The sequence below is a fragment of the Olea europaea genome, chromosome 3 (assembly GCF_002742605.1).
Source record: "Olea europaea var. sylvestris chromosome 3, O_europaea_v1, whole genome shotgun sequence".
NCBI classification, from domain to species: Eukaryota; Viridiplantae; Streptophyta; class Magnoliopsida; order Lamiales; family Oleaceae; genus Olea; species Olea europaea.
This window is the reverse complement of record NC_036239.1, coordinates 4,732,828-4,756,330: the sequence shown is the minus strand read 5'-3', so window position 1 is coordinate 4,756,330 and position 23,503 is coordinate 4,732,828. Positions and strand designations below refer to the sequence as shown.

Genomic DNA, 23,503 nt, shown 5'->3' with positions numbered 1-23,503 from the left:
AAAAAAAAAAAAAAAAAAAAAAAAAAAAAAAAAAAAAAAAAAAAAAAAAAAAAAAAAAAAATTTTTTTTTTTTTAAAAAAAAAAAATAAAATATAAAAAAAAAAGAGGGGGGGGGGGGGGGGGGCTCAAACAAGGGCTATAAGTGCGTGTTTGAAAAGAGTAATATTATGTAGGAATATTCTATGTGTTACATTATGTAATAAGGTGTACACAATAGATTACGCCTGCCTCACATGGAGGGGGTCCACGAATATTTTATTGTATGTGGGACCCCTCTACACGTGAGGAGAGTGTAATGCTTTATGTACACCATAGTGTGCTCATAACACAATCCATTTATTTATCATCAGAATGATGAAACATTGATAAAGTGACAATGAATTATCCCTCACATTCTCTTTTTCTTGAGACACGTCTCCTCTCCTCTCTCTCATAGAAATTGAACTGTATAATTCCATTATTATACACAGACTGTCACGTCATCGATGTTCCATCATCATGATGATAAATAATATTATTCGTTTGGAATATATTATAATTTAATAGTTAAAATCAAATATTTATTATGAGCATGTTTGCCAGTTTTGTTTGAATTAAAATCTGATTTTATTAAAAAATGAAAGTCAAACAATCAATATTAATCATATCTTTTATAGGTTTCATAACTTTTCAACAATACATTTCAAAAATTTCTATCACAATCTACTAAAAATTTTAATTTAAATCCCACGAAACATCTTTTATGACCAGAACTCACAACTATTACCTATTCATTCTTCATCACATTTAATTTCAATAACTTAAAGTATCTAACATCTATGAATCATCTACCGTTGAAGTCACTCCCCTAAATTTTAAGACTAAATGTGCATTTCTAAATGTATCCCTTTTGTATTTAGAAGTTTGGAGTAGGGAAGATACATGCATATCTGAGCAAGCAAAATTTGTCCCAGTTGGACATAGTGAAAGAATAGATTTTTAGGTTATTTTAATAAAAATAGATAGTGCATATGGCTAAAAATTTGATAAAAGTTATTGATTTTCATGAAATAAGTGATTAAAATTAATTATTGACTATAATTTAAATTTTTATCAAAATTTTAAGTTACAAGAATTGCTGAATGTACAGAATCCCTTCTTACAGGGGTTCTACAGATGTGAGATATGAAGTGAGATCCACCTCATTAAAAAAGTACCCCAAAAATCTCATCCCACCTATATTTGTGGGTATTCTAACAGAAGTCTGTAGCCTTGATTTCTGTACGTGAAGCACCGTTTTTAAGTTACAGTAAAATGTCAACTTTTACGTGTCATTTTCAAAAGACATTTCTATTTTATTTATTTATATTTTTTTTCCCTTTGAATAGTGACTTCCAAAGGAGAGGACGAGATAACGGACAAAATGTAAACGTGTAGATTACTGCCGCCTAATTTTGACCAGAAAAAAAGAAAAAAAAAAAAAAAGTCACGGCCGAGTTTACCTTAGTTTTTAGTATTCAAACCCTCAATTAAATGGGCTGTTAGTTAATAACAAAACCTGGTTTTTGAGTTTCAGTTATTTTGCACGAGTGGAAGATTATTAAAAAGCAAACTATAAGTTACCAACGGATGATGATATGACGAGAATTAGTTGAGTCAAAATTTGATTAAAAAAAAAAAAAAAAAAAAAAAACTCAATTACTTTCATTTTGTCACCTTATCAATCAGTAAAATATTATGTAAATTGCAGTTTACAATAAATATTTTCTGAATATAGATTTCATATCATTCTCCTTCTTTTGTATTTTAACTCTAATGGTTTAATCTTTTTTTGGTCAGACTTGAACCTAACTCCATTCAAGACATTGAATCTCGTAAAATCATTTAATAGAAATTGTTTTATATGGTCCATAAATATTACTTGTAATTGTTACCATCATATTTGATTACTTTAAGGTTCCTTTTAATTGCAAAAATGAAATTTAGGTGAAAAGAAAATGAATTTCAAGAAATTAAATTGTCTAGAAATTGTTTTCCTAGGAATTGTCAATTTATTGTGTTTGATTGGTATAATTTGTCACGTGAAAAATGTTGAAATAAAAGTATTTTTGGTGTTCGTTTGACTTTATTTTACATGAAAACTGTATTGGGGATGAAATTTGTTTTCATTATCAAAAAAAATTCAAGAAAATCATCTAATTTTTGGTGTTCGTTTGACTTTATTTTATATGAAAATTGTTAATTAAAGGGAAATATTTTTTTACAATGATTTTTAAAAGTTATTTTCATTTCCAAAAAAAAAAAAAAAGGAAAAAAAATCGCTACCGTAAGATGGAAAAATTCAAATTAATCAAAAGTTGAAAATTATCTATGTGGTCAAGGAAAATGGAAAAGGTTTTCTATGGAAAAATTTTCTTACCAAACACCACAAAAGTTGAAAAATCTTGGTTAATTTTTCATGGAATTGAAAAAAGTAGGCAATCAAACAGGGCCTAAGGTTTGTTTGAGTCCTATTTTTTGGGTGAATATATTTTGTAATAATGATTTTTTTTTTGAGAATGTATGATTGAAAAATTGAGAAAAAATTTGAATTTACACATAAAACTAATTTATTGGAAGAAGGCATCATTAAAAATGAGTTTAAGAAAAAAAAAATGAAATAATGTGAGTCGGGCTGCTACTTAGTTGATTTGACATTTCTTGAGCAAAACAATAAATAAAATAAATTGCCCTACCATTAGTTCTCCTTCTTTTTTAAGCAATGACATTAAAATTTGTTCAGTAAAAATAATAATAATAATAATAATAAAAATAAAAAACAAAAAAATTAATTCGGGTAGATATTAAAAATTAATTTCATTTATAATTCACAATTATCTCCATGATGTCCCGTTTCATTCATTCCTCACATGGGACTCTGATGACCAGTTAGGCAGTTATTGAATTCCCTATGGCCAATTTAATTTTGGACATGGCGTTGAATAGCCCAATATTAAAAGAGCAGCTCGCTGTCCTGCTGAAAAGAAAAAGAGGAAATTTCATAAGAAAGAAATTAAGTATTACCTATTTCAAAATTAAGAAATAATTTTTTTTAAAAATTAGATATTAATTATATTTTATTTATAAAATAATTAATTAAAAATACATTTTATTAATTAAATATATTGATGTCTTCTATACAATTGTTCACAATTATTAAATTAATTAATCACAAATTATTTATCGATCACATAATAAACTAATTTTGAGTCAAATAAAAAATTTTATATGTCACAATTTATTTATCGATCACATATAAAAAATTTTATATGTCATAATTTATTTATCAATTACAAATCACAAATTTTATAAGTTACAACTTATTTAACAATTACATATTAGCAAATGAAAGACAAGTAATTCTCAGTCACAATTTAATAAATTGTGGGTCACAATCCCAGTTTTATATGTCTCATATTATTTGCAAATTAACCAATTATTGGCCATAATCCACCAAATAATTGGCCAAATACTAATCAAGAGTGATGATTGGCGACAGGGGTGCATTCAGGGGCTTTACAAGTCACAAATAATGGGGAATGGGTGGTTTAATTTTTGACCATTTTTTATTTTGGCGGGACCCACCTTTGTGAGTTATCTTTCTGTACGAGAGGAAAAACCCTTTAATCAAATTATTGGTTAAAATCAACCAAATAATTGGTCATGAACATTCACAGCCCGACCCGACCCGACCCGACCTGTCCCACCCCACTCCATCCCCTCGCTGCAAAAAAATTCACAAATCCATCGTCGAGCACTACCACCATATGTGTTAATAAAAACCATCGCCATCACCGCTTGCATCAACAAAAACCATGGCTGCCACTGCCTGTATCAACGAAATCACAACCACCATCGATCCAACGGTGTTTAGTGAAATAGAGAGAATGAGAGGTAGAGTGGAGAGAGGGATAATGGATTGAAAATGAGGAAGGAAATGGATATAAAGGTTTGTGTGTGGATATATAATTAATTGAATTTTATGATATTAAAAATTTTATTATCATCCGATTTTCGTATGTATACCCTATAATTTTGATTTTTGAAATGCAATCTTTAAAAGTAAGCATCCACATAATTTTCACAACAAAAAGTTTTTAATGAAAATCGTCTAAGTTTTTTTGATAAAAGTTCGCTTTGTACATTGGAGTTTACATTGAAGACATGGTGCAACAATCTTCGTACATATATGCTTATACAAGAACAAATTTTGGGATATGTATTCTAATTTATTCTTAGAAACGTGAAGCAAATTCAGAAAGACATTACGACACGTGATTGTGGAAATTTTGTATAATAGGGCGATCATTTTCATCCTATCCTTGTGTTGGGATTAAAACTATTAACCACACATACACTGAATGGTTGAGCCCTATATTATTGACTAGTTTCTCGTAAGTCTAGTCGGCCTTGACCAAGTCTTCATTGTGTAATTTCTCATCTTAGTTCGCAATTTTATTTTTTAATTGATTTAACAAGCTATTGCTATCAACGCGTAATCAAAATAATAAACTCTATTATAATCTCAAATGCAAACAATAAAAGTAGATAAAAAAATTTACAGTTTGGGCATTATTAGCGTTGGTGTTGGTGACGCGACTGCAATATTCCAGTTGTGACAGCTGTGGTGGTTTCTCCATGTTCTAGGTGGTGCGTCGTCTCAATCGAAGCAATGCAGCCTTGGAGAAATTAGGGTATCGATCTGTGGTTGTGACCATCGTGGTGGTTTTGTCGATGGATGGTGGTGGTTTTGGTGACTGTGACGGTGTGTGTGCGCGATTGTGTTGTTATTGGTGGTAGTGGTGGTGTTGGTAATGTGACTGTAATAGTCTCGGTATGTGGTTGTGACCATCGTGGTGGTGTTGTCGAGAGATGGTGATGGTGGTGGTTTTGGTGACTGTGGCGGTGTGTGGTGCAGTTGTGTTGCTGTGGGTGCGATTGTGGTGTTGTAGGTGCGATGGTAGTGTGGTGATTGGGTTGTGGAACCGTGGGTGCGATGGTGGTGGTGGTTTTGGCAATGACGGTGTTGGTGGTGTTGGAAATAGTGGTGAGATGGTGGTCGCAAGTGTCGGGTGATGGTCACAAATTATTTGGTTGACTGTGATCATTAAATTGGTTAATCTGTGACCAAGGAATAATGCGTAACCTAAAAAAATTTTAATTCTTGATCGATAATTTGATAATTTGTGACTTTATATGAAGTTGTGACTTATAATATTCGTGATTTGTGATCAATAAATAAATTGTGACTAATAAATTTTTTGATTTATGACCGATGAACAAACTGTGACCTATAAGATTTTCGAATTGTGACAGTAAAATAATTTGTGACATAAAATTTCTGATTTATGACCAAAAAAATAAGTGATTAACTAAATCGTTAATTTGTGATCAAATTGTATAAATTTGTGACCTAATATATATTTAATTAATAAAATAATTCATTAATTAATTAAATCATAAATTAATTTTAATAAAAATCTGATTTTTGAAGTTTGGAACTTGTTTTCTTAATTTTGAAAGGTGTGGTACTTAAAATCTTACTTATGAAATTTTCCCTTTTATTTATTTATCTATTTGTTGGGATCGGAATAGAATTGATAGATTGGATTACTATTTGGCTGTGTCTTGTTACACGATGAACTTGAATTTATACTTCCTAATTTCCATTAAAAAGTTGAGGAGAAGCCTGTGAAGAATGTTTTTACTCAAGTAACTCAACATTTTCAGATCAAAGTACGAAGAGACAAACTCTCACTAAGTCGCAAAATAGAGCAACGTAATGCCAATACTGTTGTACTTGTTGGTGCAATGGCTACTGTTGCAAATGGAAAGAGTTTTAGTGATAATGATAAGCATGAATTGTGAGAGAGGATGGGAATTCTCTGTAAATAATTTGAGTAAATTAATTATGGTGATTAACATGCAAATAACTTTATTTAGCCTCTGTTTGTTTTCTATTATTTACTCATTGAAATGAAAAATATGATCGTTATCTATCACATCAAGCCATCATATTTAAAAATCTATCTTTTATGTGAGACCCTTAACAACTATATTTTTTATTCTCATTTTTATATTAATGTGGCTCAAACGGGGGACCTTAGTTTAGAAATTACTTTTTACTCAAAATTTTATGGCTTATTATTATTATTTTTTAAACTTTGGATTGGAATAAACTTGGTATAACTTCGAGAAGTTATCTATGCTCTTTGGTGTTGTTGATGGTGGTGCCGATGGTGGGACAGAATGGCTCGGATGAAGAGCAATTTGACCAACTATTAGGTAATTGTGATCAATTAAAAGGAATACATTATGACCAATAACTAATGTGATCTAAAAAATGTATGATTTGTGATTAATTTTATAGTTGTGACCTACAATTTTCGTCTTCGTGACCGATAAATAAGTTATGATCAATAATTTGATTATTTGTGATCGTTAAATAAGTTGTGACCAATAGAATTTGTGATTCAAAAATAAGTCGTGATCAACTATTTTGATAAATTGTGATCGAGAAATAACTTATGATTGATTAATTTGATCATTTGTGATCGTAAAATAAGTTGTGACCTATGAAACTTGTGATTTGTGATCAATTAATTTGATAATTTATGATCGTGAAAATTTTCATTTGTAACTGAGAAATAGGTTGTAACATATAAAATAGGTATTTGATTAATATAAGCTACTGTTGGACAATAATATGCTACAACTAGATAACAACAGGTCACGATAAACATAATAAATGTCACAAACATTCACGGTGAAAATAGACTTGATGATAGACAGTCACAAATATACAAATTTAGTTACAGAGAATCACGGCTAACATATAAAAGGTCACAAATAGTCACAATTAACACAAAATTGATCAAAAAATAATTGTTCACCTATTAGATCACAGAAACATTGTTAACAACGATATATTCACATGCAGCCATAGTTAAAATGATGATGGTCCTATACAGTGAAAGTAAGACAAATCAGATCACAACTAATCACATTTATGAAAGATCTTGTTACATTTAATAGGCCACAGTTATACTGAGATTTTAGGAAACATAGAAACATGTTCACAACATGTGAATTTAAATTGAGAGAAAAATATACTCATAGATAGATAACAATTGGTCAAATTCAATGCATTACATGTCACAAACACTCAAACTAGAGAGGGTCCTGCGTTAATTGTGACCTTCTCTGGCACTTAAAAGGCGCGTAAAATTCCAAGTACTAGATTTCTCTAGCAATAAACTGGCACTTAAATATACTTTGTCAACTAAAGGCTCATCGATTTGCAGAATCTCTGTGAGTCTTCATTAACCAAATTTGGTACTTATAAGGCAATGAATAAATAAAATAGGTAGAAATGAAGTTAATGCTGTAAACACCACACTCAAGTTAAAGGCACATGTAAGCTATAAAGCAATACAATTCACAATGGGCACAAACCAAAAATGAGGAAGTATGATTTCATTATGTGGCCTTATGTTGAGAACAAAAATTTATGCGGATCCGTTCAATAATCAAGTTTATTATTTGATGGAAAAGGAGCACCAAAAGGCTTCTCCTGTTACACTAATATCAAAACTACCCCAAATTTTGTATGGAGTTTTATGTGTCTTTTGTGGCTCCTTGGAATTCTTGTGGGTGTTCTTTATCCATTGATTTCTTTGACCCTAATGTTTCATTATGCACTTTGATAACTCTTATGTGCATTTCCTCAAACATCTTATGAGCCTCCCCAGGCTTACCTTTTTTACAGAACCACTTGATCATAGTTCGATATGTAGATAGCCCTAAATCTTTCATCCTCTTCCCTTTCATCGACTGAAATAGCTTAACCCCTCATCAAATCTTCCAGAAGCACTAAAAAGAATAAAGCATTTTGCCAAGGCTTTGAGAATAATCACATGTGGATAACAATACTTGAATTTCAATCGAAAGTGCTTCCATGATAAAAATTTTAGATAAAATAAACAGCGAAGGAATATTCGTGTACAAGAAGCCATTGCAGCAAGAGCGGTGCCTGAAGCCTGGGCTCCTGTGTCACCCATACATATCGATACTTTAGACTGGTTGTGCAAAAGAAAACCAACTCATGCTCCTGCTCATGCTCCAAATATAGAAATATTTGATTTTGGTCTGCACATATTAGTACTTAACTATGGACAAACATGCTACAGGTCCCAACTCGGGGACCGACCCAAAAACAGGGGGGTGAGGTGGCATCACCTCAGCTCCCGATTTCAACTTCATTTTTTTTTTATCAGATCCAAGGGTTGAGGTGTTGCCACCTCGGCACCCTGGATTTTGGTCGGTCCCCGAGTTGGGACAAGTTGCATTTCTCAACTACGGATCTGAAGGCTAATGCTAGTAAACATCGTCAAAATCTTGAAAATGTCAACATGACGTGCAGAGTATCAGCCAAAATTTGATACCATCCTCTTCGTATCAGACCAGCATAAATATATATATTTTATTATTATTGCTATTATAATTTAACACCTGATTTGTGAAACTATTTTACAAGTTTGTTGAATTTGAATTTTTATTTTTATAGTATTTTATTTATGTATTTTTACCAGAGCTGCCAAAGGTTGTGAACCATGTGCGTGCATGATTAGTAGGCTAGTCTCAAAACTTGATTTTCTAATGTTTTTTCATGAATAATTGGAACATTTTTGTAACACTCCGAATTTTAAATTTTTCCACGTGGGTTGGTAATTTAACAAATAAAATAATCCATGTCCAACACTGTCGTCACACTAAAGTCGAAAAATTGAAGTGATAAACACGTCCCACTTATTTGCATAAATGGTTTATTCCGCAAGCGTATATTTTTAATTTATCGTAACTTATTTGGATCGAATATTTAAGTATTTTAAAAGTTATTAAAAATATATCGATATTATACTCATTTTATAGCTCTTGTCAAATAGTATAAATTTGGAATTAAGAAAAAGTAATTTTGGATTAGTCCTGTCCGAGTTATTCTAATAAAAAGAAAAGTGCTAGTATTTAATATTTTATTAATATAGATAATAATAAAATAATAAAAACAAAACTTTCATTTCCAATTTAATTCATACGGTTACTTGGGGAAATGAAACGAAAATTGAAAATTTATTAAGCTCATTAGTGATAGAGTAATTAACCCACATGAAACCTAATTAATATCAAATTACGTTAGAATCTCTATAGTCACATGTTCTGCGTATAAAAGTGGATATGAGAGCACTGAAGTGACAAATTCTCCTTTACTCATACAGATTATTAGTATTTCACACGTCTCCACACACTCATACTTTTGAGAAGGAATATCATTTTATTTCATAAATCATTTTCAGAAATTCTTTGGTGTCAATTGAGGTAAGAATACATTGTACAAGTAATAAATTCTTATTCCGTGATATATATGTAAATTTTGGCGTGAGATACTTTAAGGCCTTCGGGTCGAATGCTATGTTAAATCCTTCGGGATAGACCGTCAGGTCAAAGAGAAGAAGTTAAATCCTTCGGGATAGACCGTCAGGTCAAAGAAAAGAAGTTAAATCCTACGGGATATGGGGATTCTTAAGAAATTCCTAAGAAATGTTGGTATGTTATGCTATTTTTATATTTATATCATGTGAAAAAGGATGTGCACGTATTCTTACTGAGTGTTTTCAAAATACTCACTCTTACAATATTTTCAGATAAGAACGGGTCGTGAGGACGTGTGGAAGATTGACGGAGCGACGCTAATGTGGTCGTTAAGTAAAATTTCTAGAAAAGATAATAGTCAATTTATATAAAGAATATCATTGTGTTAATATTTATGCACGATATTTATTATGTTGTTTAAATATTTGAAATCAAATATTTTCGATATGTTTCCGCCTAAATTAGATAGAGAAAAGTTTTGGTAGTACCTTGAGCTCATTTTTTATTTGAAAATAACAATAATAATGAAAAAGAGTTCGAGGCGTTACAATTTTCGTGGTGCATAAATGAAAAACTATAAATAAGTGATAAATTTTCATTTGTAAATACAAGAAATCATCATTTCTTATCGTATTTGAGTTATTCTAATTCTTGTACAAATTCAGTCCCTTGTTTGAGTCCCATTCTTTAAAAAAATACATTTTTAAATAGTATTTTGATATCATTTCAAATACATATTTTTCAATAAAATAATGTTACACGTAAATTCAAATGTTTTCTTTATTTTTTAATTACACATATTTCATAAATGCACTATTCAAAAATTCATTCTTTATGAAAAGAATGAGGTTCAAACAATAGCTCAATATTCTTAGTAGACACATGGTGAAATCTTATCGAGGGGTTGTTTGGGCCCCATTTTTTTTTTTTTTTCCAAAAAATGCATTTTGCAATATCCCCCCCCCCCCCCCCCCCCTTTTTTTTCCAAAAAATGTATTTTGCAATATTGTTATGATAGAAAATGTGTGGTTAAAAAATAAGGAAAAAATTTGTGTTTATATATAATGTTATTTTATTGAAAAATGTATGATTAAAATATGAACAAATCACCATTGAAAATTGTATTTTGATAAAAAAAAATAGGCTCAAACAAGAGCTTAATTCATACCCAAGAATATCCCAATACGTACTTGACACATTTATAAATGGTTTATAAATATGAATAATAGTTAATTCCAAGAAATTGTTGAATAATAAATGAATAATATCTATGAATATGATTAAAATTAAATTTTAATTTTAATTAAATTTATACATCACTTATATATTGACTTGCCAAATGGGTCAAGTTCATGCTTGAGCCCCATTCTCTAAAAATTCGTTTTTTAACTCATATTCAGTTACATATTCTTTAAATAAAATAATTCTGCACGTAAATTTATAATTTTTATACTTATAATCAAATATTCTAAAAAAAGAATCACTGTTTTATAAAATATATTTTTCGAAAATACTGGGCAATTCCTCCCAATCAATGTATACTTCAACGCAATTTTTAAATTCTTTATGCTAAATTAGGCTCTGTTTGAACCTTATTAATTTAAAAAAATTTATTATGGAAGAGCGATTGATGAAAAATGTGTGGTTAAAAAAGAAGTATTTTTTTTATTTACGTATAATATTATTTTAATAAAGAATTTGTGGTAAAAAATGAGTATTGTAGAAGAAATAATGGGAAATAATGTAAAGTAAATTATGACAAATAGGGGCTTAAACTTTGTTTGAACTTCATTTTTTAAAAATGCATTTTTTCTCTTATTTCTTTTCAACCATAAATTTTTTATTAAAATAATATTATAATTTTATTTTCACCAATCTATTATTTTAAGGAATGTTTGTTTTTCATTTTTTTAAGAATGAGAATGAAAAATATAATTGTTATGGATCTCAGATAAGAGATAAAAATTCAAATTTGATGACTTGATATGATAGATAATGATTATATTTTTTATTTTAATGAAAAAAGAACGGAAAACAAACAAGGATTTAAGATACATTCTTAACAAAAATTGGGACTCAAATGCATGCTAAAATTAACCACTCCACGTTATTATTTGGAAGCATATGAATGACCCACCAACTCGAGGGGCTAGCCGGTGCAACCCATATTTCAAAATTCAAAATTTCAAAGTTACATTTAAATTTTAAAAAATAATAATAATTATAAAGACTAGAGGTACAACACCAAACGGTCGATTATCTGTAGAGTCCGACCCAATTGATGCGGTCACGCGCACCGCCCAAATTACCACACGTTAAGACAACATTGCGCACCTGGCGCATTATACCCAAAGTTCATGCGAAGATATTACGGCCATTTTTACAGCTTTGGGAAAATACCAGTCCGATTTCAACTCCTCAATTCTCTCCCTCTCTGACTTCGCGTCCATTTTTTAAGTCCAATTAATTCTTACTTTTAAACTTTTAAATCTTGAGTTTATTTTCACCAATTTTCCTGTAGTTTTTCTTTCCCGATTCGTTTCCTTGGAGCTGAAATTGATTCGTAGTCTTACAATTTAGATCTATATTATTAGTGTTAAAAGAGAGGAAGAAATTGAATTTGCAAGAAGATGACGACAATGGAGAGTTTGATTGGACTGGTGAACAGGATTCAGAGGGCTTGCACAGCCCTCGGTGACTACGGCGGTGGCGATCAGGCTTTTTCTTCTCTTTGGGACGCTCTTCCTTCCGTCGCCGTCGTAGGTGGGCAGGTCAGGATTTTTACATAACAGTTTTTGTTATGTCAAATATAGTTGAACTGTTAAAGTAAGAAATCGGGCCAGGAACATCTCGATCATTGTGAGATATATTTAGAGGAACTTGCAGATCCACTCAGATAAATGAGAAAAATTACTACTTATTTAAAGATCGAGAGGAATTTTTAATTGATTCAAAATTATAGATGGGTGGTGGTAAAATTGTTGAATTTTTATTTCGTGTAATGAATTTGAACAGTGTTAATATTTTTGTGGCTTTCGTATTCTGATTTGAGCTGAAAACAGAGTTCAGGGAAGTCCTCGGTGTTGGAGAGCATCGTAGGACGTGATTTCCTTCCCCGTGGCTCTGGTTAGCCCCACCTTTACTCTGATATTGTATATATTCCTATAATTTTCATTGTGCTTGGAAATGAAATTTGATTAATGCTGGCATTTGCAATATAATTTACCTACTTTTTTGGATCTTGAGTTTAGGCATTGTTACAAGGCGGCCACTGGTGTTGCAACTTCACAAGACAGAGGAAGGGCAGCACGAATATGCAGAATTTGGACATATGCAGAGGAGAAGATTCACTGATTTCGGTATGTGGAATTTCTACTGCTTCCTTTTCTGGGATGAATGACAAATCTGATTTTAACTTTGGCTTTCTATTATTGTATATTTTTATGCCTTTGTTTCACTATCGATGTCATTTATATTGTTGTTTTAATATGTTATCGTGTTGAAGTTACATAATGACTTGGGAAACTTCATTGTGTTTGTAAGCAGACCTGAGATTCAAAAATTGGTTTATTATGGAAAAATTAAGAACTGAATGTGCACGGGTAGTTGAAAGGAAAGTTGTATTATGTGAATTCAACTGACTGGTTTTCGTTCTTTATTATTTTGGGGGCACTATCTTTCTCTTATAAAGTGAATTCAGAGAGTGAAAACAAGATCTACTTGAGACTTTTTAATACAGTCTTTCATTTACTTAGAGAGTAGGCATCTTCCTGGCATCCCGAAGTCTCTTACTTTAAGTGTTTCACCAGTATTGAATTAAATTGCATAAAGGAAATGTGTTTCATGATTACATTTTCTCATGCAGCCTTGGTTCGCAAGGAAATTAGTGATGAAACGGAGAGAATCACAGGGAAGACTAAGCAGATTTCTCCTGTTCCTATTCACCTCAGTATTTACTCCCCTAATGGTATATTATTCTCATGGTTACAATTTCTCTTAGTTCTATCAAAAGGAATGGTGTTTTCCAATATGCTGCATCTTCCTACCACTGATGCTTTATGACTTCTTTTATCTTGCAGTGGTCAACTTAACTCTAATTGATCTACCCGGTTTAACAAAAGTTGCCGTTGGTACTTTGTTTTTTGTTTTTCTTCTAATTATTGGTATATCATTCAGTTGATGTGAACTTAATCTAATAGAGGCGTCAATTCGTTGCAGAGGGCCAAGCGGAAAGTATAGTCCAAGACATTGAAAATATGGTTCGGTCTTATGTTGAGAAGGTAAATTTGAATTTTTTTTTAAACACTAGCGTCATTTATTCAGTTTAATTGTTACTGAACCATCTGCTTTATCTTGATGTAAAATTGATTATCATAGTTGTCTAAAACTGAAGATTAATTAAAATATGTTTGCTTTTATACCCTTCAGCGTACTTCTCTCTAGCATGCCTAAACCTTTAAATGTTTTACGCACATGGAATGAATGTAAAGGCTTCATATCACACTGTGTACTATATATAAATGTCCATGTTGAACCTGATGGTACAAATGTTTTGTCATTATACCTGATGATTTCGTTTCATGAGCAGCCCAACTGCATCATACTGGCAATATCTCCGGCAAATCAAGATATTGCAACATCAGATGCTATTAAGCTGGCAAGGGAAGTGGATCCGACTGGTATGCTCTGTTTGCTATTTGATGAATTGAATTGTGGTTTGTGAGAACTGTCATATCAACAATTGGTGATTTCCATATTTATGAAGCTGTATTTGCAACTTATGCAGGTGAGCGCACGTTTGGAGTGCTGACAAAGCTAGATCTGATGGACAAAGGAACTAATGCGTTGGATGTGAGATCTCTCTCTGTGTCTTTCTCACATATACATATACAACTACTGGCTAGAGTTATAAGAACGTTTACTGTTGGGATGTTATAGTCTTGATAATTTAAGATATCGTGTGGTGTTTAGTTAATAGCGATATGAATAAAGTTCTATGATTTAGTTGTTTTGAAATTGTTTTCTTTTTACCTTTTGTCTTCCATTATCCAAATAGTTTATTGATCAGATGTTTTGTCATTGTGTTCCCCCTTTCACAGCATCTCTACGCCCTTCCAGCCAACCCTTCCCTTTTTAGTTTGCTTGTCAAGACCAGAAGCTTTCAACTAATCTTTCAATTTTTTTCTCAATAGGTTCTTGAAGGAAGGTCTTACCGTTTACAGCATCCCTGGGTGGGTATCGTGAATCGTTCACAGGCAGATATCAATAAAAATGTTGATATGGTTATTGCAAGAAGAAAGGAGCGTGAGTATTTTTCTACAAGTCCTGACTATGGGCACTTGGCCAGTAAAATGGGTTCAGAGTATCTTGCAAAGCTTCTCTCGAGGGTATATTTTAGTAGACATCACATTTTAATATCAATGTTCCTGCTAAGTTACATTGAGCAGAGTTCACATAGATCAATATTTTGTATTTCAGCACTTGGAATCTGTAATTAGAGCTAGAATACCAAGTATCACGTCATTGATAAACAAAAGCATCGATGAACTTGAATCTGAGATGGATCACCTTGGAAGGCCTATTGCTGTTGATGCAGGGGTGAGCTTCTAGAATTCCCCATTGTGATTTTTGAATTGAAGTCTACAAATTTTGTTGGCAACTGACGTGGATTTCAGGCTCAATTATACACTATATTGGAACTTTGTCGCGCTTTTGACCGGATATTTAAGGAGCATTTGGAGGGAGGGTATGAAAATTTCTTTTTGCCTACCAAACCCCAAATTTTGCATTTGGAAATTTGAACCCATTATTAATCAACTTCGTGTGTTTTGTGCTTAAACTTTGGGGAACTGTATGTTTTACTTCTCTTCGATGTCACTGGTACTTCTGACAATCAATGAATGGTTTCTTGGTTCCTTTTTCACTATTCTGTTTCGACACGGGTGATAGTTTACTTGATCTACTAAGTTCTTTTTTGTCATATTGTTTTCTGCACCTTGTATTGAATAATTTTGAGAAAGTGTTCTTTGAGTATATGTGGCTTTGTAGAGTTGTTTCTTCCTGACAGGCCTCGCGATCCCTAAAATAATCCCAGCCCTTTACTCTTTACAGTGGGAATTTTTTGTAAAATGGAAATTTCAAGTTTTTAAACTTGGTCAATAGCTTTTACAGGACAAAATAATCATCTGTTATAGATTGGGAGAAAGTGTTACTTTCCCAATTTTTGCTTGATCATGCTATTAGTTTGTTGTTTTCTAGCTGCTGCTACTTATACCGTAGGATCTCATATGATTATTAGCTAATTATCTGGTTCATCGTTTCAGCCGACCAGGCGGTGATCGAATTTATGGAGTTTTTGACAATCAGCTGCCAGCTGCTTTGAGAAAACTCCCATTTGATCGGCATCTTTCTTTGCAAAATGTGAGAAAAATCGTTTCAGAAGCTGATGGTTATCAACCACACTTGATTGCTCCTGAGCAAGGATATCGGCGGCTTATTGAGGGATCATTAAATTATTTTAGGGGGCCTGCTGAAGCTTCTGTTGATGCTGTAAGTAGTGCTGATATACTTCACTGGGAAGATGACTTATCGAATTATGTGCTCTGGCTATGTCACAACTGACGAATTAAACTTTGTTCAGGTTCACTTTGTCTTGAAGGAACTTGTCAGGAAGTCAATTGGGGAGTGTAAGGTGAGTTATACGTGGTTAATAATTGCGTTATTATTCTGTAATTGATTTAAATACCCTACTTATTTTCTGCGTTTTTGTGGCGAAACAGGAATTGAAACGGTTTCCAACACTGCAATCGACCATAGCTGGAGCAGCCAACGAAGCCTTGGAAAGATTTCGTGAGGAAAGCAAGAAAACTGTCATTAGATTGGTTGACATGGAATCTTCATATCTGACTGTTGATTTCTTCCGGAAACTTCCCCAAGAAGTTGAGAAAGTGGGAAACCCGGGAAATCCAGCAGCTGCCAATACCATTGATCGCATCTCGGAGGGACACTTCAGGAGGATTGCATCAAATGTGTCATCTTATATAAATATGATATCTGATACTTTGAGAAACACAATTCCCAAGGCAGTGGTTTACTGTCAAGTTAAGGAGGCGAAACAGTGTTTACTCAATTACTTTTACACGCAAATTGGGAAGAAAGAGGTACTGATTCTCTTGTCACTTTTAGTAGATATTGAAATAAAAGATGGTGCAATTGAAGTTTCATATAAGAATTCATTCACAAACACAGTTTCATAGGTTTTGTTTCAAGACATAATTCGAATAGATCACATTTTTCTAAGCTTTTAGATGGGGCAGATCACATTTTTCTAAGCTTTTAATGAGAGTTGTGCATGTATCTGGTCCGCACATGAGGGGGCATGCTGAAGACATGATTTAAATAAATATTTTGTGAAGTCTCTAATAATTTCAGCAGTTCATCATGTCTCATAAACTTGATCGGGGGTAGGTTTATTTAGCCCATGTGTATTTTGAGGATTTAAATTTGAAACCTCTTACCATTTTTTGCACCTTTGACTAATTCCTTTAGCGGCAGATTTCTTTAGATACTGTGTTTACCGTTATAACATTATGACTGTTCTTTTGGATAATTACTACGATTAGCTTTGTCATTCACTTGAAGTTAGTAGTAATAAATGGTTTTGATTCTATTTCAGGGTAAGCAACTTGCTGACTTGCTGGACGAAGATCCAGCCTTGATGGAGAGAAGGCTGCAATGTGCTAAAAGGCTTGAACTATACAAGAAAGCCAGAGATGAGGTCGATTCAGTGTCATGGGCTCGATGAACTTATACGGTAGAGCATTACGTATCTTATGTATGATATTATAGATTACTTTATAACGGTGATTTTGTTTTATGATTGTTCATTGACAGCTGAGATTTGTTCGTTGCACACACAATATTTGGCATGTGATTTATTTACTTACTGTTATCTGTTTCTGGGTCATAACCTTTAAAGTTGTAGCCTGGTATAACAATTATTTTGTTTCAATTTCTCCCCTGTTCATTTTCTCTATTCTGGCTGAGCTAAGTCTGTAAATTCTTTTGCTTAAATTTGAAGGCAGCTTATTACTACAATCGAGTATGTTAAAGAAGAAGGCCGATGGACTCGGTGAAAAAAAATAAAAAAAAATAAAGACTGGGAATAGGCCTGGCTGATTTTTTACAGCACCAGCCTGCAATATATTTGATTAGTTCTTTCTGATAGGCTTGCTTGGGATCTGGAACTCAACAGAATATCCAATTTCAATCTCTATGATTATCTATACCATATTCCTGTGTGCGAGTGCGCACAACATATCAATTATGAATGCCAATGAATGAGGACCCGAAACAAAATCTCTCCATGACAAGACAATTTCATTAAAATGAACTATACCTGAGGCGGGATTCACGATCATATTGTTGAACATGATGACATTGATTTGATCAATGCCAATGTCAGATACGGGTTCAATGGGTTTCTCATCGTCGTCGGTCAAGGGAATGTCACTGCGTTGTTCTCTACCGAATTCATCTGCAGAGCAGACAAGGATTGGGTTCGATAACATGATAACTTGATGAGAAGCGAGTTAAAAATGTTTGCGTAGTGATTCTTGTTCTGCCTCAGGATTTCACGTTTCATGTATTTTTTGTTTTTTTTTTGAAAGATTTTGTTGAAAGCCAGGAAAAACCCACCATAGATTTAAAACCATTTCAAGAAAGGCACATTAGATTATACCAAACATCGTGCTCAAGGACGTTGGAGGAGGGGTAGCCATAAAGTTCAAGCCAATGTAAAATCCAATTACCATTACTACTGTCACTATTACATAAGTTGGCACAGCCAGTGCCCAATACCTGAAAAGAATAGACAAAAGTGATGAAAGGCGCCATAACAAATTGTTCAAACAAGTTTTTGAGCTATATGCCGTTCGCAGAACAGAACGACGTGTCCTTAATTTATGGTGGTTAAACCTCTGCAAGCTATTAGTTCCGTCCTGGTGTTGCTGCATATTTTTCATGAGGAATTAGTGGAAGATGGCCGGGTGAAGAAGAGAGAAAAGAATGAAAAATTACTGTAGAGAAATCGACGCCTAGATGCCAATCAACACCAAGAAACCGACGATCCAATACCACTCACCACTGTTGTAAGCATTGGAATTGCGAATGGCAAAAAATATGCTATGTGCTCAGCAAATAAATGTATAACAGCTGCATTGCAATTAACATCACAAAAAAGTCATTTTTGTTTTAATTCCTTAAAAAAATGGAAAGGTAGTTTGTCAAAGCTTATAATTAATTGTTAATATTGGGTTCGAGAAATGTATTATTGAAGAGTAGATAAAAGTTGTTGATTTTACGAAATATATGAATAAAAATAGATTACGACAAAATTATTATCAATTATAAACTTTGACAAAACATGTGGATGGTAAGGGCCGGCACTCTTTCCACACTGGCCACTAATTTCAATCATTTTCGAGTGACACCTTTTGTGGGAATTTGAAAAAAGTCAGTGATTGTTAATTATTTTAGCGTAATTGTTTTGGGTGGTCTCTAACAGTGGAGTTTTAATTTGAATTGTATTTCTCAATTCATTAAATCGACGATTTTTTTAAAAATAATTTTACTTTCTAAAATAATTACCTTAAATCCTCGTATATTGTTCAAAACTAATTATTTTTGTCTTATTGCTAATATTTATACTTTATAAGCAACTTCGTACACAAAAGTGAATTTTTGTCTTGTAATAAATTTTTACTTATAAGTAATATTTTAGTAATAAAGTAATTTTTTGTCTTAAACACCTAAACTCGATCATTTAAAAAGCCTCATAACCAGTACCAAAAGCTCTCAAGTAGGCCCCAAGTGTTCGTACGTAATTTTAAGTTGCATAAAAGCATATATCTTTTTTAATAATTTTAGACGAGAATTGGAAGAAGATAGTATCTTACATGTAATGGGCACGATGACAATGGAGGAGTGGTGGTGTGAATGATATTGAGAGTAGAGATAACGGATGAGAAAACGCAGCAATCGCCAATTTGGTGTGGATGTGGCGGAGCTTTCGTTGCAATTCAAATATTGTGCATGACTGTGGAGAAGATGTTGTTTGGTGGTCGAAGTGGTGTGGTGGTTGCATGGTGGTAGGGGATCCGGGTGGTCAAAATCATCAAAGCCGATGTTGGTGGTTATGATAGTTTTTGGCAGTGATTGGGTGGGATTTGTTCCATGGCTGATGGAGGTGTAGGCTGTGGTGTGTGATGTGGGTGGGATGGTGTGTTATGGTGGCTCCTTTGGCGATGGTGTGTGTGGGGTATGGCAGTGTGTGGCAGTGGTGTAGGGGTGTGTGTGGTGTGGCGGTATTGCTGTAGGGGTGTGTGTGTGTGGTGGTGGTATGGGGATGTGTGTGGTGTGATAGTGTGATGGTGGTGTGAGGTGTGTGTGTGATGTCTGATGTGTTGATTTTATATGAGACGTGGTGTTGCTGTAGGGTGATGGTGGTGGTGGTTCCAGCGTGACGATGACATTGGTAATGTTGGAAGCAGTGGTTGTTTGGTTATGGTCGCGGATAAATTGGTTGATTGTGATTATTTAAATTGGTTAATCCATGACCAATGTGACCAATAAGAAATATAAATTGTTATAAAAAATAACGGGAAATCTAAAAAATTAATAATTTGTGACTGTTTAATAAATTGTGATATATAATATTTGTGATTTGTGACCTATAAATAAAGGGTGTGTTTAAACCCTATTATTTTGCATTATAATGAGATGAATAATATTTTTTTTTGAAAAATGAGTAGTTGAAATTTTTTTGATTTACGTGTAATATTATTTTATTGAAAATTGTATGGTTAAAAGTAAGAGAGAAAAATTTAATTTAATGTAATGATAAATAATGAGGCTAAAACGGTAAGTTTTTGTCACGTATAAATTTTTGATCTGTGACTGACGAATAAATTTGTGACCTATGAAAGTTTGGAATTGTGATCGTAAAATAATTTGTGACATTAAAAATTCTGATTTGTGATCAAAAAATAATATGTGACTAAATAAATTGTAAATATGTGCTGATTTTTGAAATTTGAAACTTGTATTCTTACTTAAAAAATGGGTAATAATTATTCTCTTAACTATGAAGTTTTGAAAAAAAAAAAGATTGAAATGGGCCAAATAATTGGCCCAATTTTACAAACTGATGGTGGGTAACGCGGGTGTTCCAGGTTCGGCTGTTCCAACAGCTGACCTTCAATTAGAATACGTCCCTGCTGGCTTCAAGAGTTCGACCCTCGGCCTCTTATGTATCTTTATGTCTCTGCTGTGCTAGGAAATACACACTTCAAGCCTCGGTCAAAGGTAATTTCTCCATTAAAGATCCCTTTCTTCTCTTTTTCTAGCATCAATGTGGTGTGGAATTTGTTTTGGTGTAAGATTTTTGGCCACCGCCAATTTTTTCTCTTTTTCTAGCATCAAGATTTTACTGTGTTATAATGTTACTCTCAATTTCTCATCTCATATTTGATTTAAAATGGATCTTCTTATTGATTTCTAGTATGTTTTGCACTTCATTTGTTGCTAAATTTTGAAATTGGATTTTAGGGCATAAACTAAAATTTAGGGCTTTACTGGTTTTCGTCCAAAGTTTGATTGTTTATGGTAGTTAACTTTTTAATATTATGTTTTTTTCACGCTACAGGTAGCAGATTCGTGTTAGGGTATTACCGCATGACGTGATTTTATTTTCGTACATAATAGTATATTTTTGAAGAAGTGCACTGAATCATTGGGTTTGTGGCTGATATTGAAAAAACTTCCTGGGTCTGCCCCTGACCCAGGCTCCCAAACTTCAATTCGGGTAAATTGGTCACTGTTCAACCCTACCCCTTTTTCTACCGCAGAACGCCAGTTTCTCCATAGTGGTGCTGGTGTCCTATATTTCTTCATGTACGTGTAGGTCTCTTTACCGAAATTAAATAAATCTAGGATTTTGGTTCGAAATATATACATGGATGTAGATACAGATGCTGAAATATAATTTTAGCATTTAAACTTTAATCAATCAATAGTCAGTTTTCGATAACCATTTTCCATAAATTTTGACAAAAATGAACTCTCTTTTTAGAAAATTCCAATCTTTACAGACTATTTTACTCCAAACCTCGAAAAGGTCATTTCTTTTTCCAGTTCTTAAACCTTTCCAAAACCCTCAAGTTCGATGTTTTCAACATTTATTGCAAAGACATTTTTCGGCCCAGTCATCAAAATTCCCAGAATATGAGATGCCTTCTGTTACATGGGGCGTGATCCAAGGCCGAAAGGAAAAGCTCGTGTCCAGGGTCATTATTTGTGACTATTTGAAAACAATAGGTATACTCACTGATGAGCTGGAGGACCTTGAATTGCCATCAACAGTTGAAGTGATGCGTGAACGTGTGGAGTTTTTGCAGAAGCTAGGACTCACGATTGATGACATTAATGAGTACCCACTAATGCTTGGCTGTAGTGTACGAAAAAATATGATCCCTGTTTTAGGATTCTTAGAGAAGATTGGGATCCCGAGAGCGAAGATGGGTGAGTTTTTGAAGAATTATCCACAGTGCCTTCATGCTAGTGTGGTGGTGGAGCTTGTACCTGTGCTTAAATTTTTACGGGGGCTTGATATTGAGAAGCAAGATATTGGGTATGTTTTGATGAAATATCCGGAGTTATTAGGGTTTAAGCTAGAGGGGACAATGAGTACCTCTGTAGCATATTTAGTTAGTATAGGGGTAAATCCAAGGGATATAGGCCCTATGGCAACACAATATCCGTATTTCTTGGGAATGAGGGTTGGTACCATGATTAAGCCGCTTGTGGATTATTTGGTCTCATTGGGTTTACCAAAAAAGATTTTGGCAAGGATGTTTGAGAAGCGGGCATATATACTTGGGTATGATCTTGAAGAGACTGTGAAACCAAATGTTGATTGTCTAATGAGTTTTGCGATTAGGAAGGAAGCGCTTGCTTCGGTTATTGCACAGTATCCACAAATTCTTGGACTGCCTTTGAAGGCTAAATTGTCATCACAACAATACTTCTTCAACTTGAAGCTCAAGATTGATCCTGATGGATTTGCTCGTGTGATTGAAAAGATGCCACAAATTGTTAGCCTCAACCAAAATGTGATTATGAAACCTGTTGACTTCCTTCTTGGTCGGGGTATTCCTGCTGATGATGTGGCAAAAATGGTCGTTAAGTGTCCTCAATTACTTTCTCTGCAAATTGGGCTCATGAAAAACAGTTATTACTATTTCAAGAGTGAAATGGGCAGGCCAGTGAAAGAGCTTGTAGAGTTCCCCGAGTACTTTACTTACAGCTTGGAGTTAAGGATTAAACCAAGGTACCAAAAGTTACAAAGCAGGGGGATTAGATGTTCTCTCGCATGGTTCCTCAATTGTAGTGATCAGAGATTTGAAGAGAGATTGAAAGGTGAATATATTGAGGCAGAGAGTGTCGGTCCAACATTTATTATGGGTGGCAAGTTGGAGCTTACGGGGAGTGAGATTGTGTCAGAAGAAGAGTATGAGAGTGATGATGAAATACTTTATAGACGCACTGTTTCCTTGTAAAATTTGTTTGCTGATGAATCATTTATCATTTCATCATTATCTTATGATTATATCACATATATTACCCCCCACTCAATTTTTTTCTGCCCTGATACTTCATGTGGTGTTGCTGAAGCACATTATTTACTGGGATTTCTGGTTTCGATTGTCTGTCTTTGCAATTTATTACATGGTCCTATGGATTTGTAAAATGCTTCAATGTAATTCAACGAGCCTGAAATGTTAATTTTCAATTGTGATTCTTAGCATATGTATCTTAATTTTTTATTTTCAGACTCAGTATCAACTTATTTTCCTCCTTAAGCTTGGGCTTAGTCAATATAAATAATTTTTCATCCACAATTCACAAAGGTCTAGGATACTTCTCATAACTTATCCAGTCAACAACGTTTCCTTCTCTCTTTTCATTATAACCCTTTTTAGTTAATCATTTATACTTT

At 33.2% G+C, this 23,503-nt stretch overlaps 3 protein-coding genes across 3 annotated transcripts in view; 2 read left to right on the top strand and 1 right to left on the bottom strand.

The window, feature by feature from the left end:
- LOC111377376 overlaps window positions 1-3,874 on the bottom strand; it is a 6,178-nt gene extending 2,304 nt beyond the window's left edge. The window contains exons 1-2 of the mRNA XM_023000455.1: window positions 3,802-3,874; window positions 832-929 (exon numbers count right to left, since the gene is read on the bottom strand). Coding sequence (XP_022856223.1) covers window positions 832-929; window positions 3,802-3,874 — 171 coding nt within the window. The remainder of the gene's footprint in view (window positions 1-831; window positions 930-3,801) is intronic.
- Window positions 3,875-11,778: 7,904 nt separating this feature from the next.
- On the top strand, window positions 11,779-17,482 carry LOC111383196 (dynamin-related protein 1E). Its single transcript, XM_023007278.1, has 15 exons — window positions 11,779-12,218; window positions 12,510-12,573; window positions 12,699-12,806; window positions 13,313-13,414; window positions 13,527-13,577; window positions 13,666-13,727; window positions 14,036-14,126; window positions 14,234-14,298; window positions 14,640-14,834; window positions 14,926-15,045; window positions 15,123-15,193; window positions 15,771-15,996; window positions 16,088-16,138; window positions 16,227-16,607; window positions 17,123-17,482. Exons 1-15 carry the CDS (start codon window positions 12,078-12,080, stop codon window positions 17,249-17,251), a joined length of 1,857 nt encoding a protein of 618 aa, XP_022863046.1. The 5' UTR covers window positions 11,779-12,077; the 3' UTR covers window positions 17,252-17,482.
- A 3,177-nt stretch (window positions 17,483-20,659) lies between these two features.
- LOC111383187 (transcription termination factor MTERF4, chloroplastic) lies at window positions 20,660-23,308 on the top strand. Its single transcript, XM_023007268.1, has 2 exons — window positions 20,660-20,811; window positions 21,152-23,308. Exon 2 carries the CDS (start codon window positions 21,561-21,563, stop codon window positions 23,061-23,063), a length of 1,503 nt encoding a protein of 500 aa, XP_022863036.1. The 5' UTR covers window positions 20,660-20,811; window positions 21,152-21,560; the 3' UTR covers window positions 23,064-23,308.
- The last annotated feature ends 195 nt before the right edge of the window (window positions 23,309-23,503 follow it).

Coding starts and splice junctions, on each gene's coding strand:
- LOC111383196 (XM_023007278.1), top strand. CDS start 12,078: ATGACGACAATGGAGAGTTTGATTGGACTGGTGAACAGGATTCAGAGG. Junction 12,807..13,312: donor GAGAAGATTCACTGATTTCG/GTATGTGGAATT, acceptor TTTCTCATGCAG/CCTTGGTTCGCAAGGAAATT. Junction 15,194..15,770: donor AAGGAGCATTTGGAGGGAGG/GTATGAAAATTT, acceptor TCATCGTTTCAG/CCGACCAGGCGGTGATCGAA.
- LOC111383187 (XM_023007268.1), top strand. CDS start 21,561: ATGAACTCTCTTTTTAGAAAATTCCAATCTTTACAGACTATTTTACTC.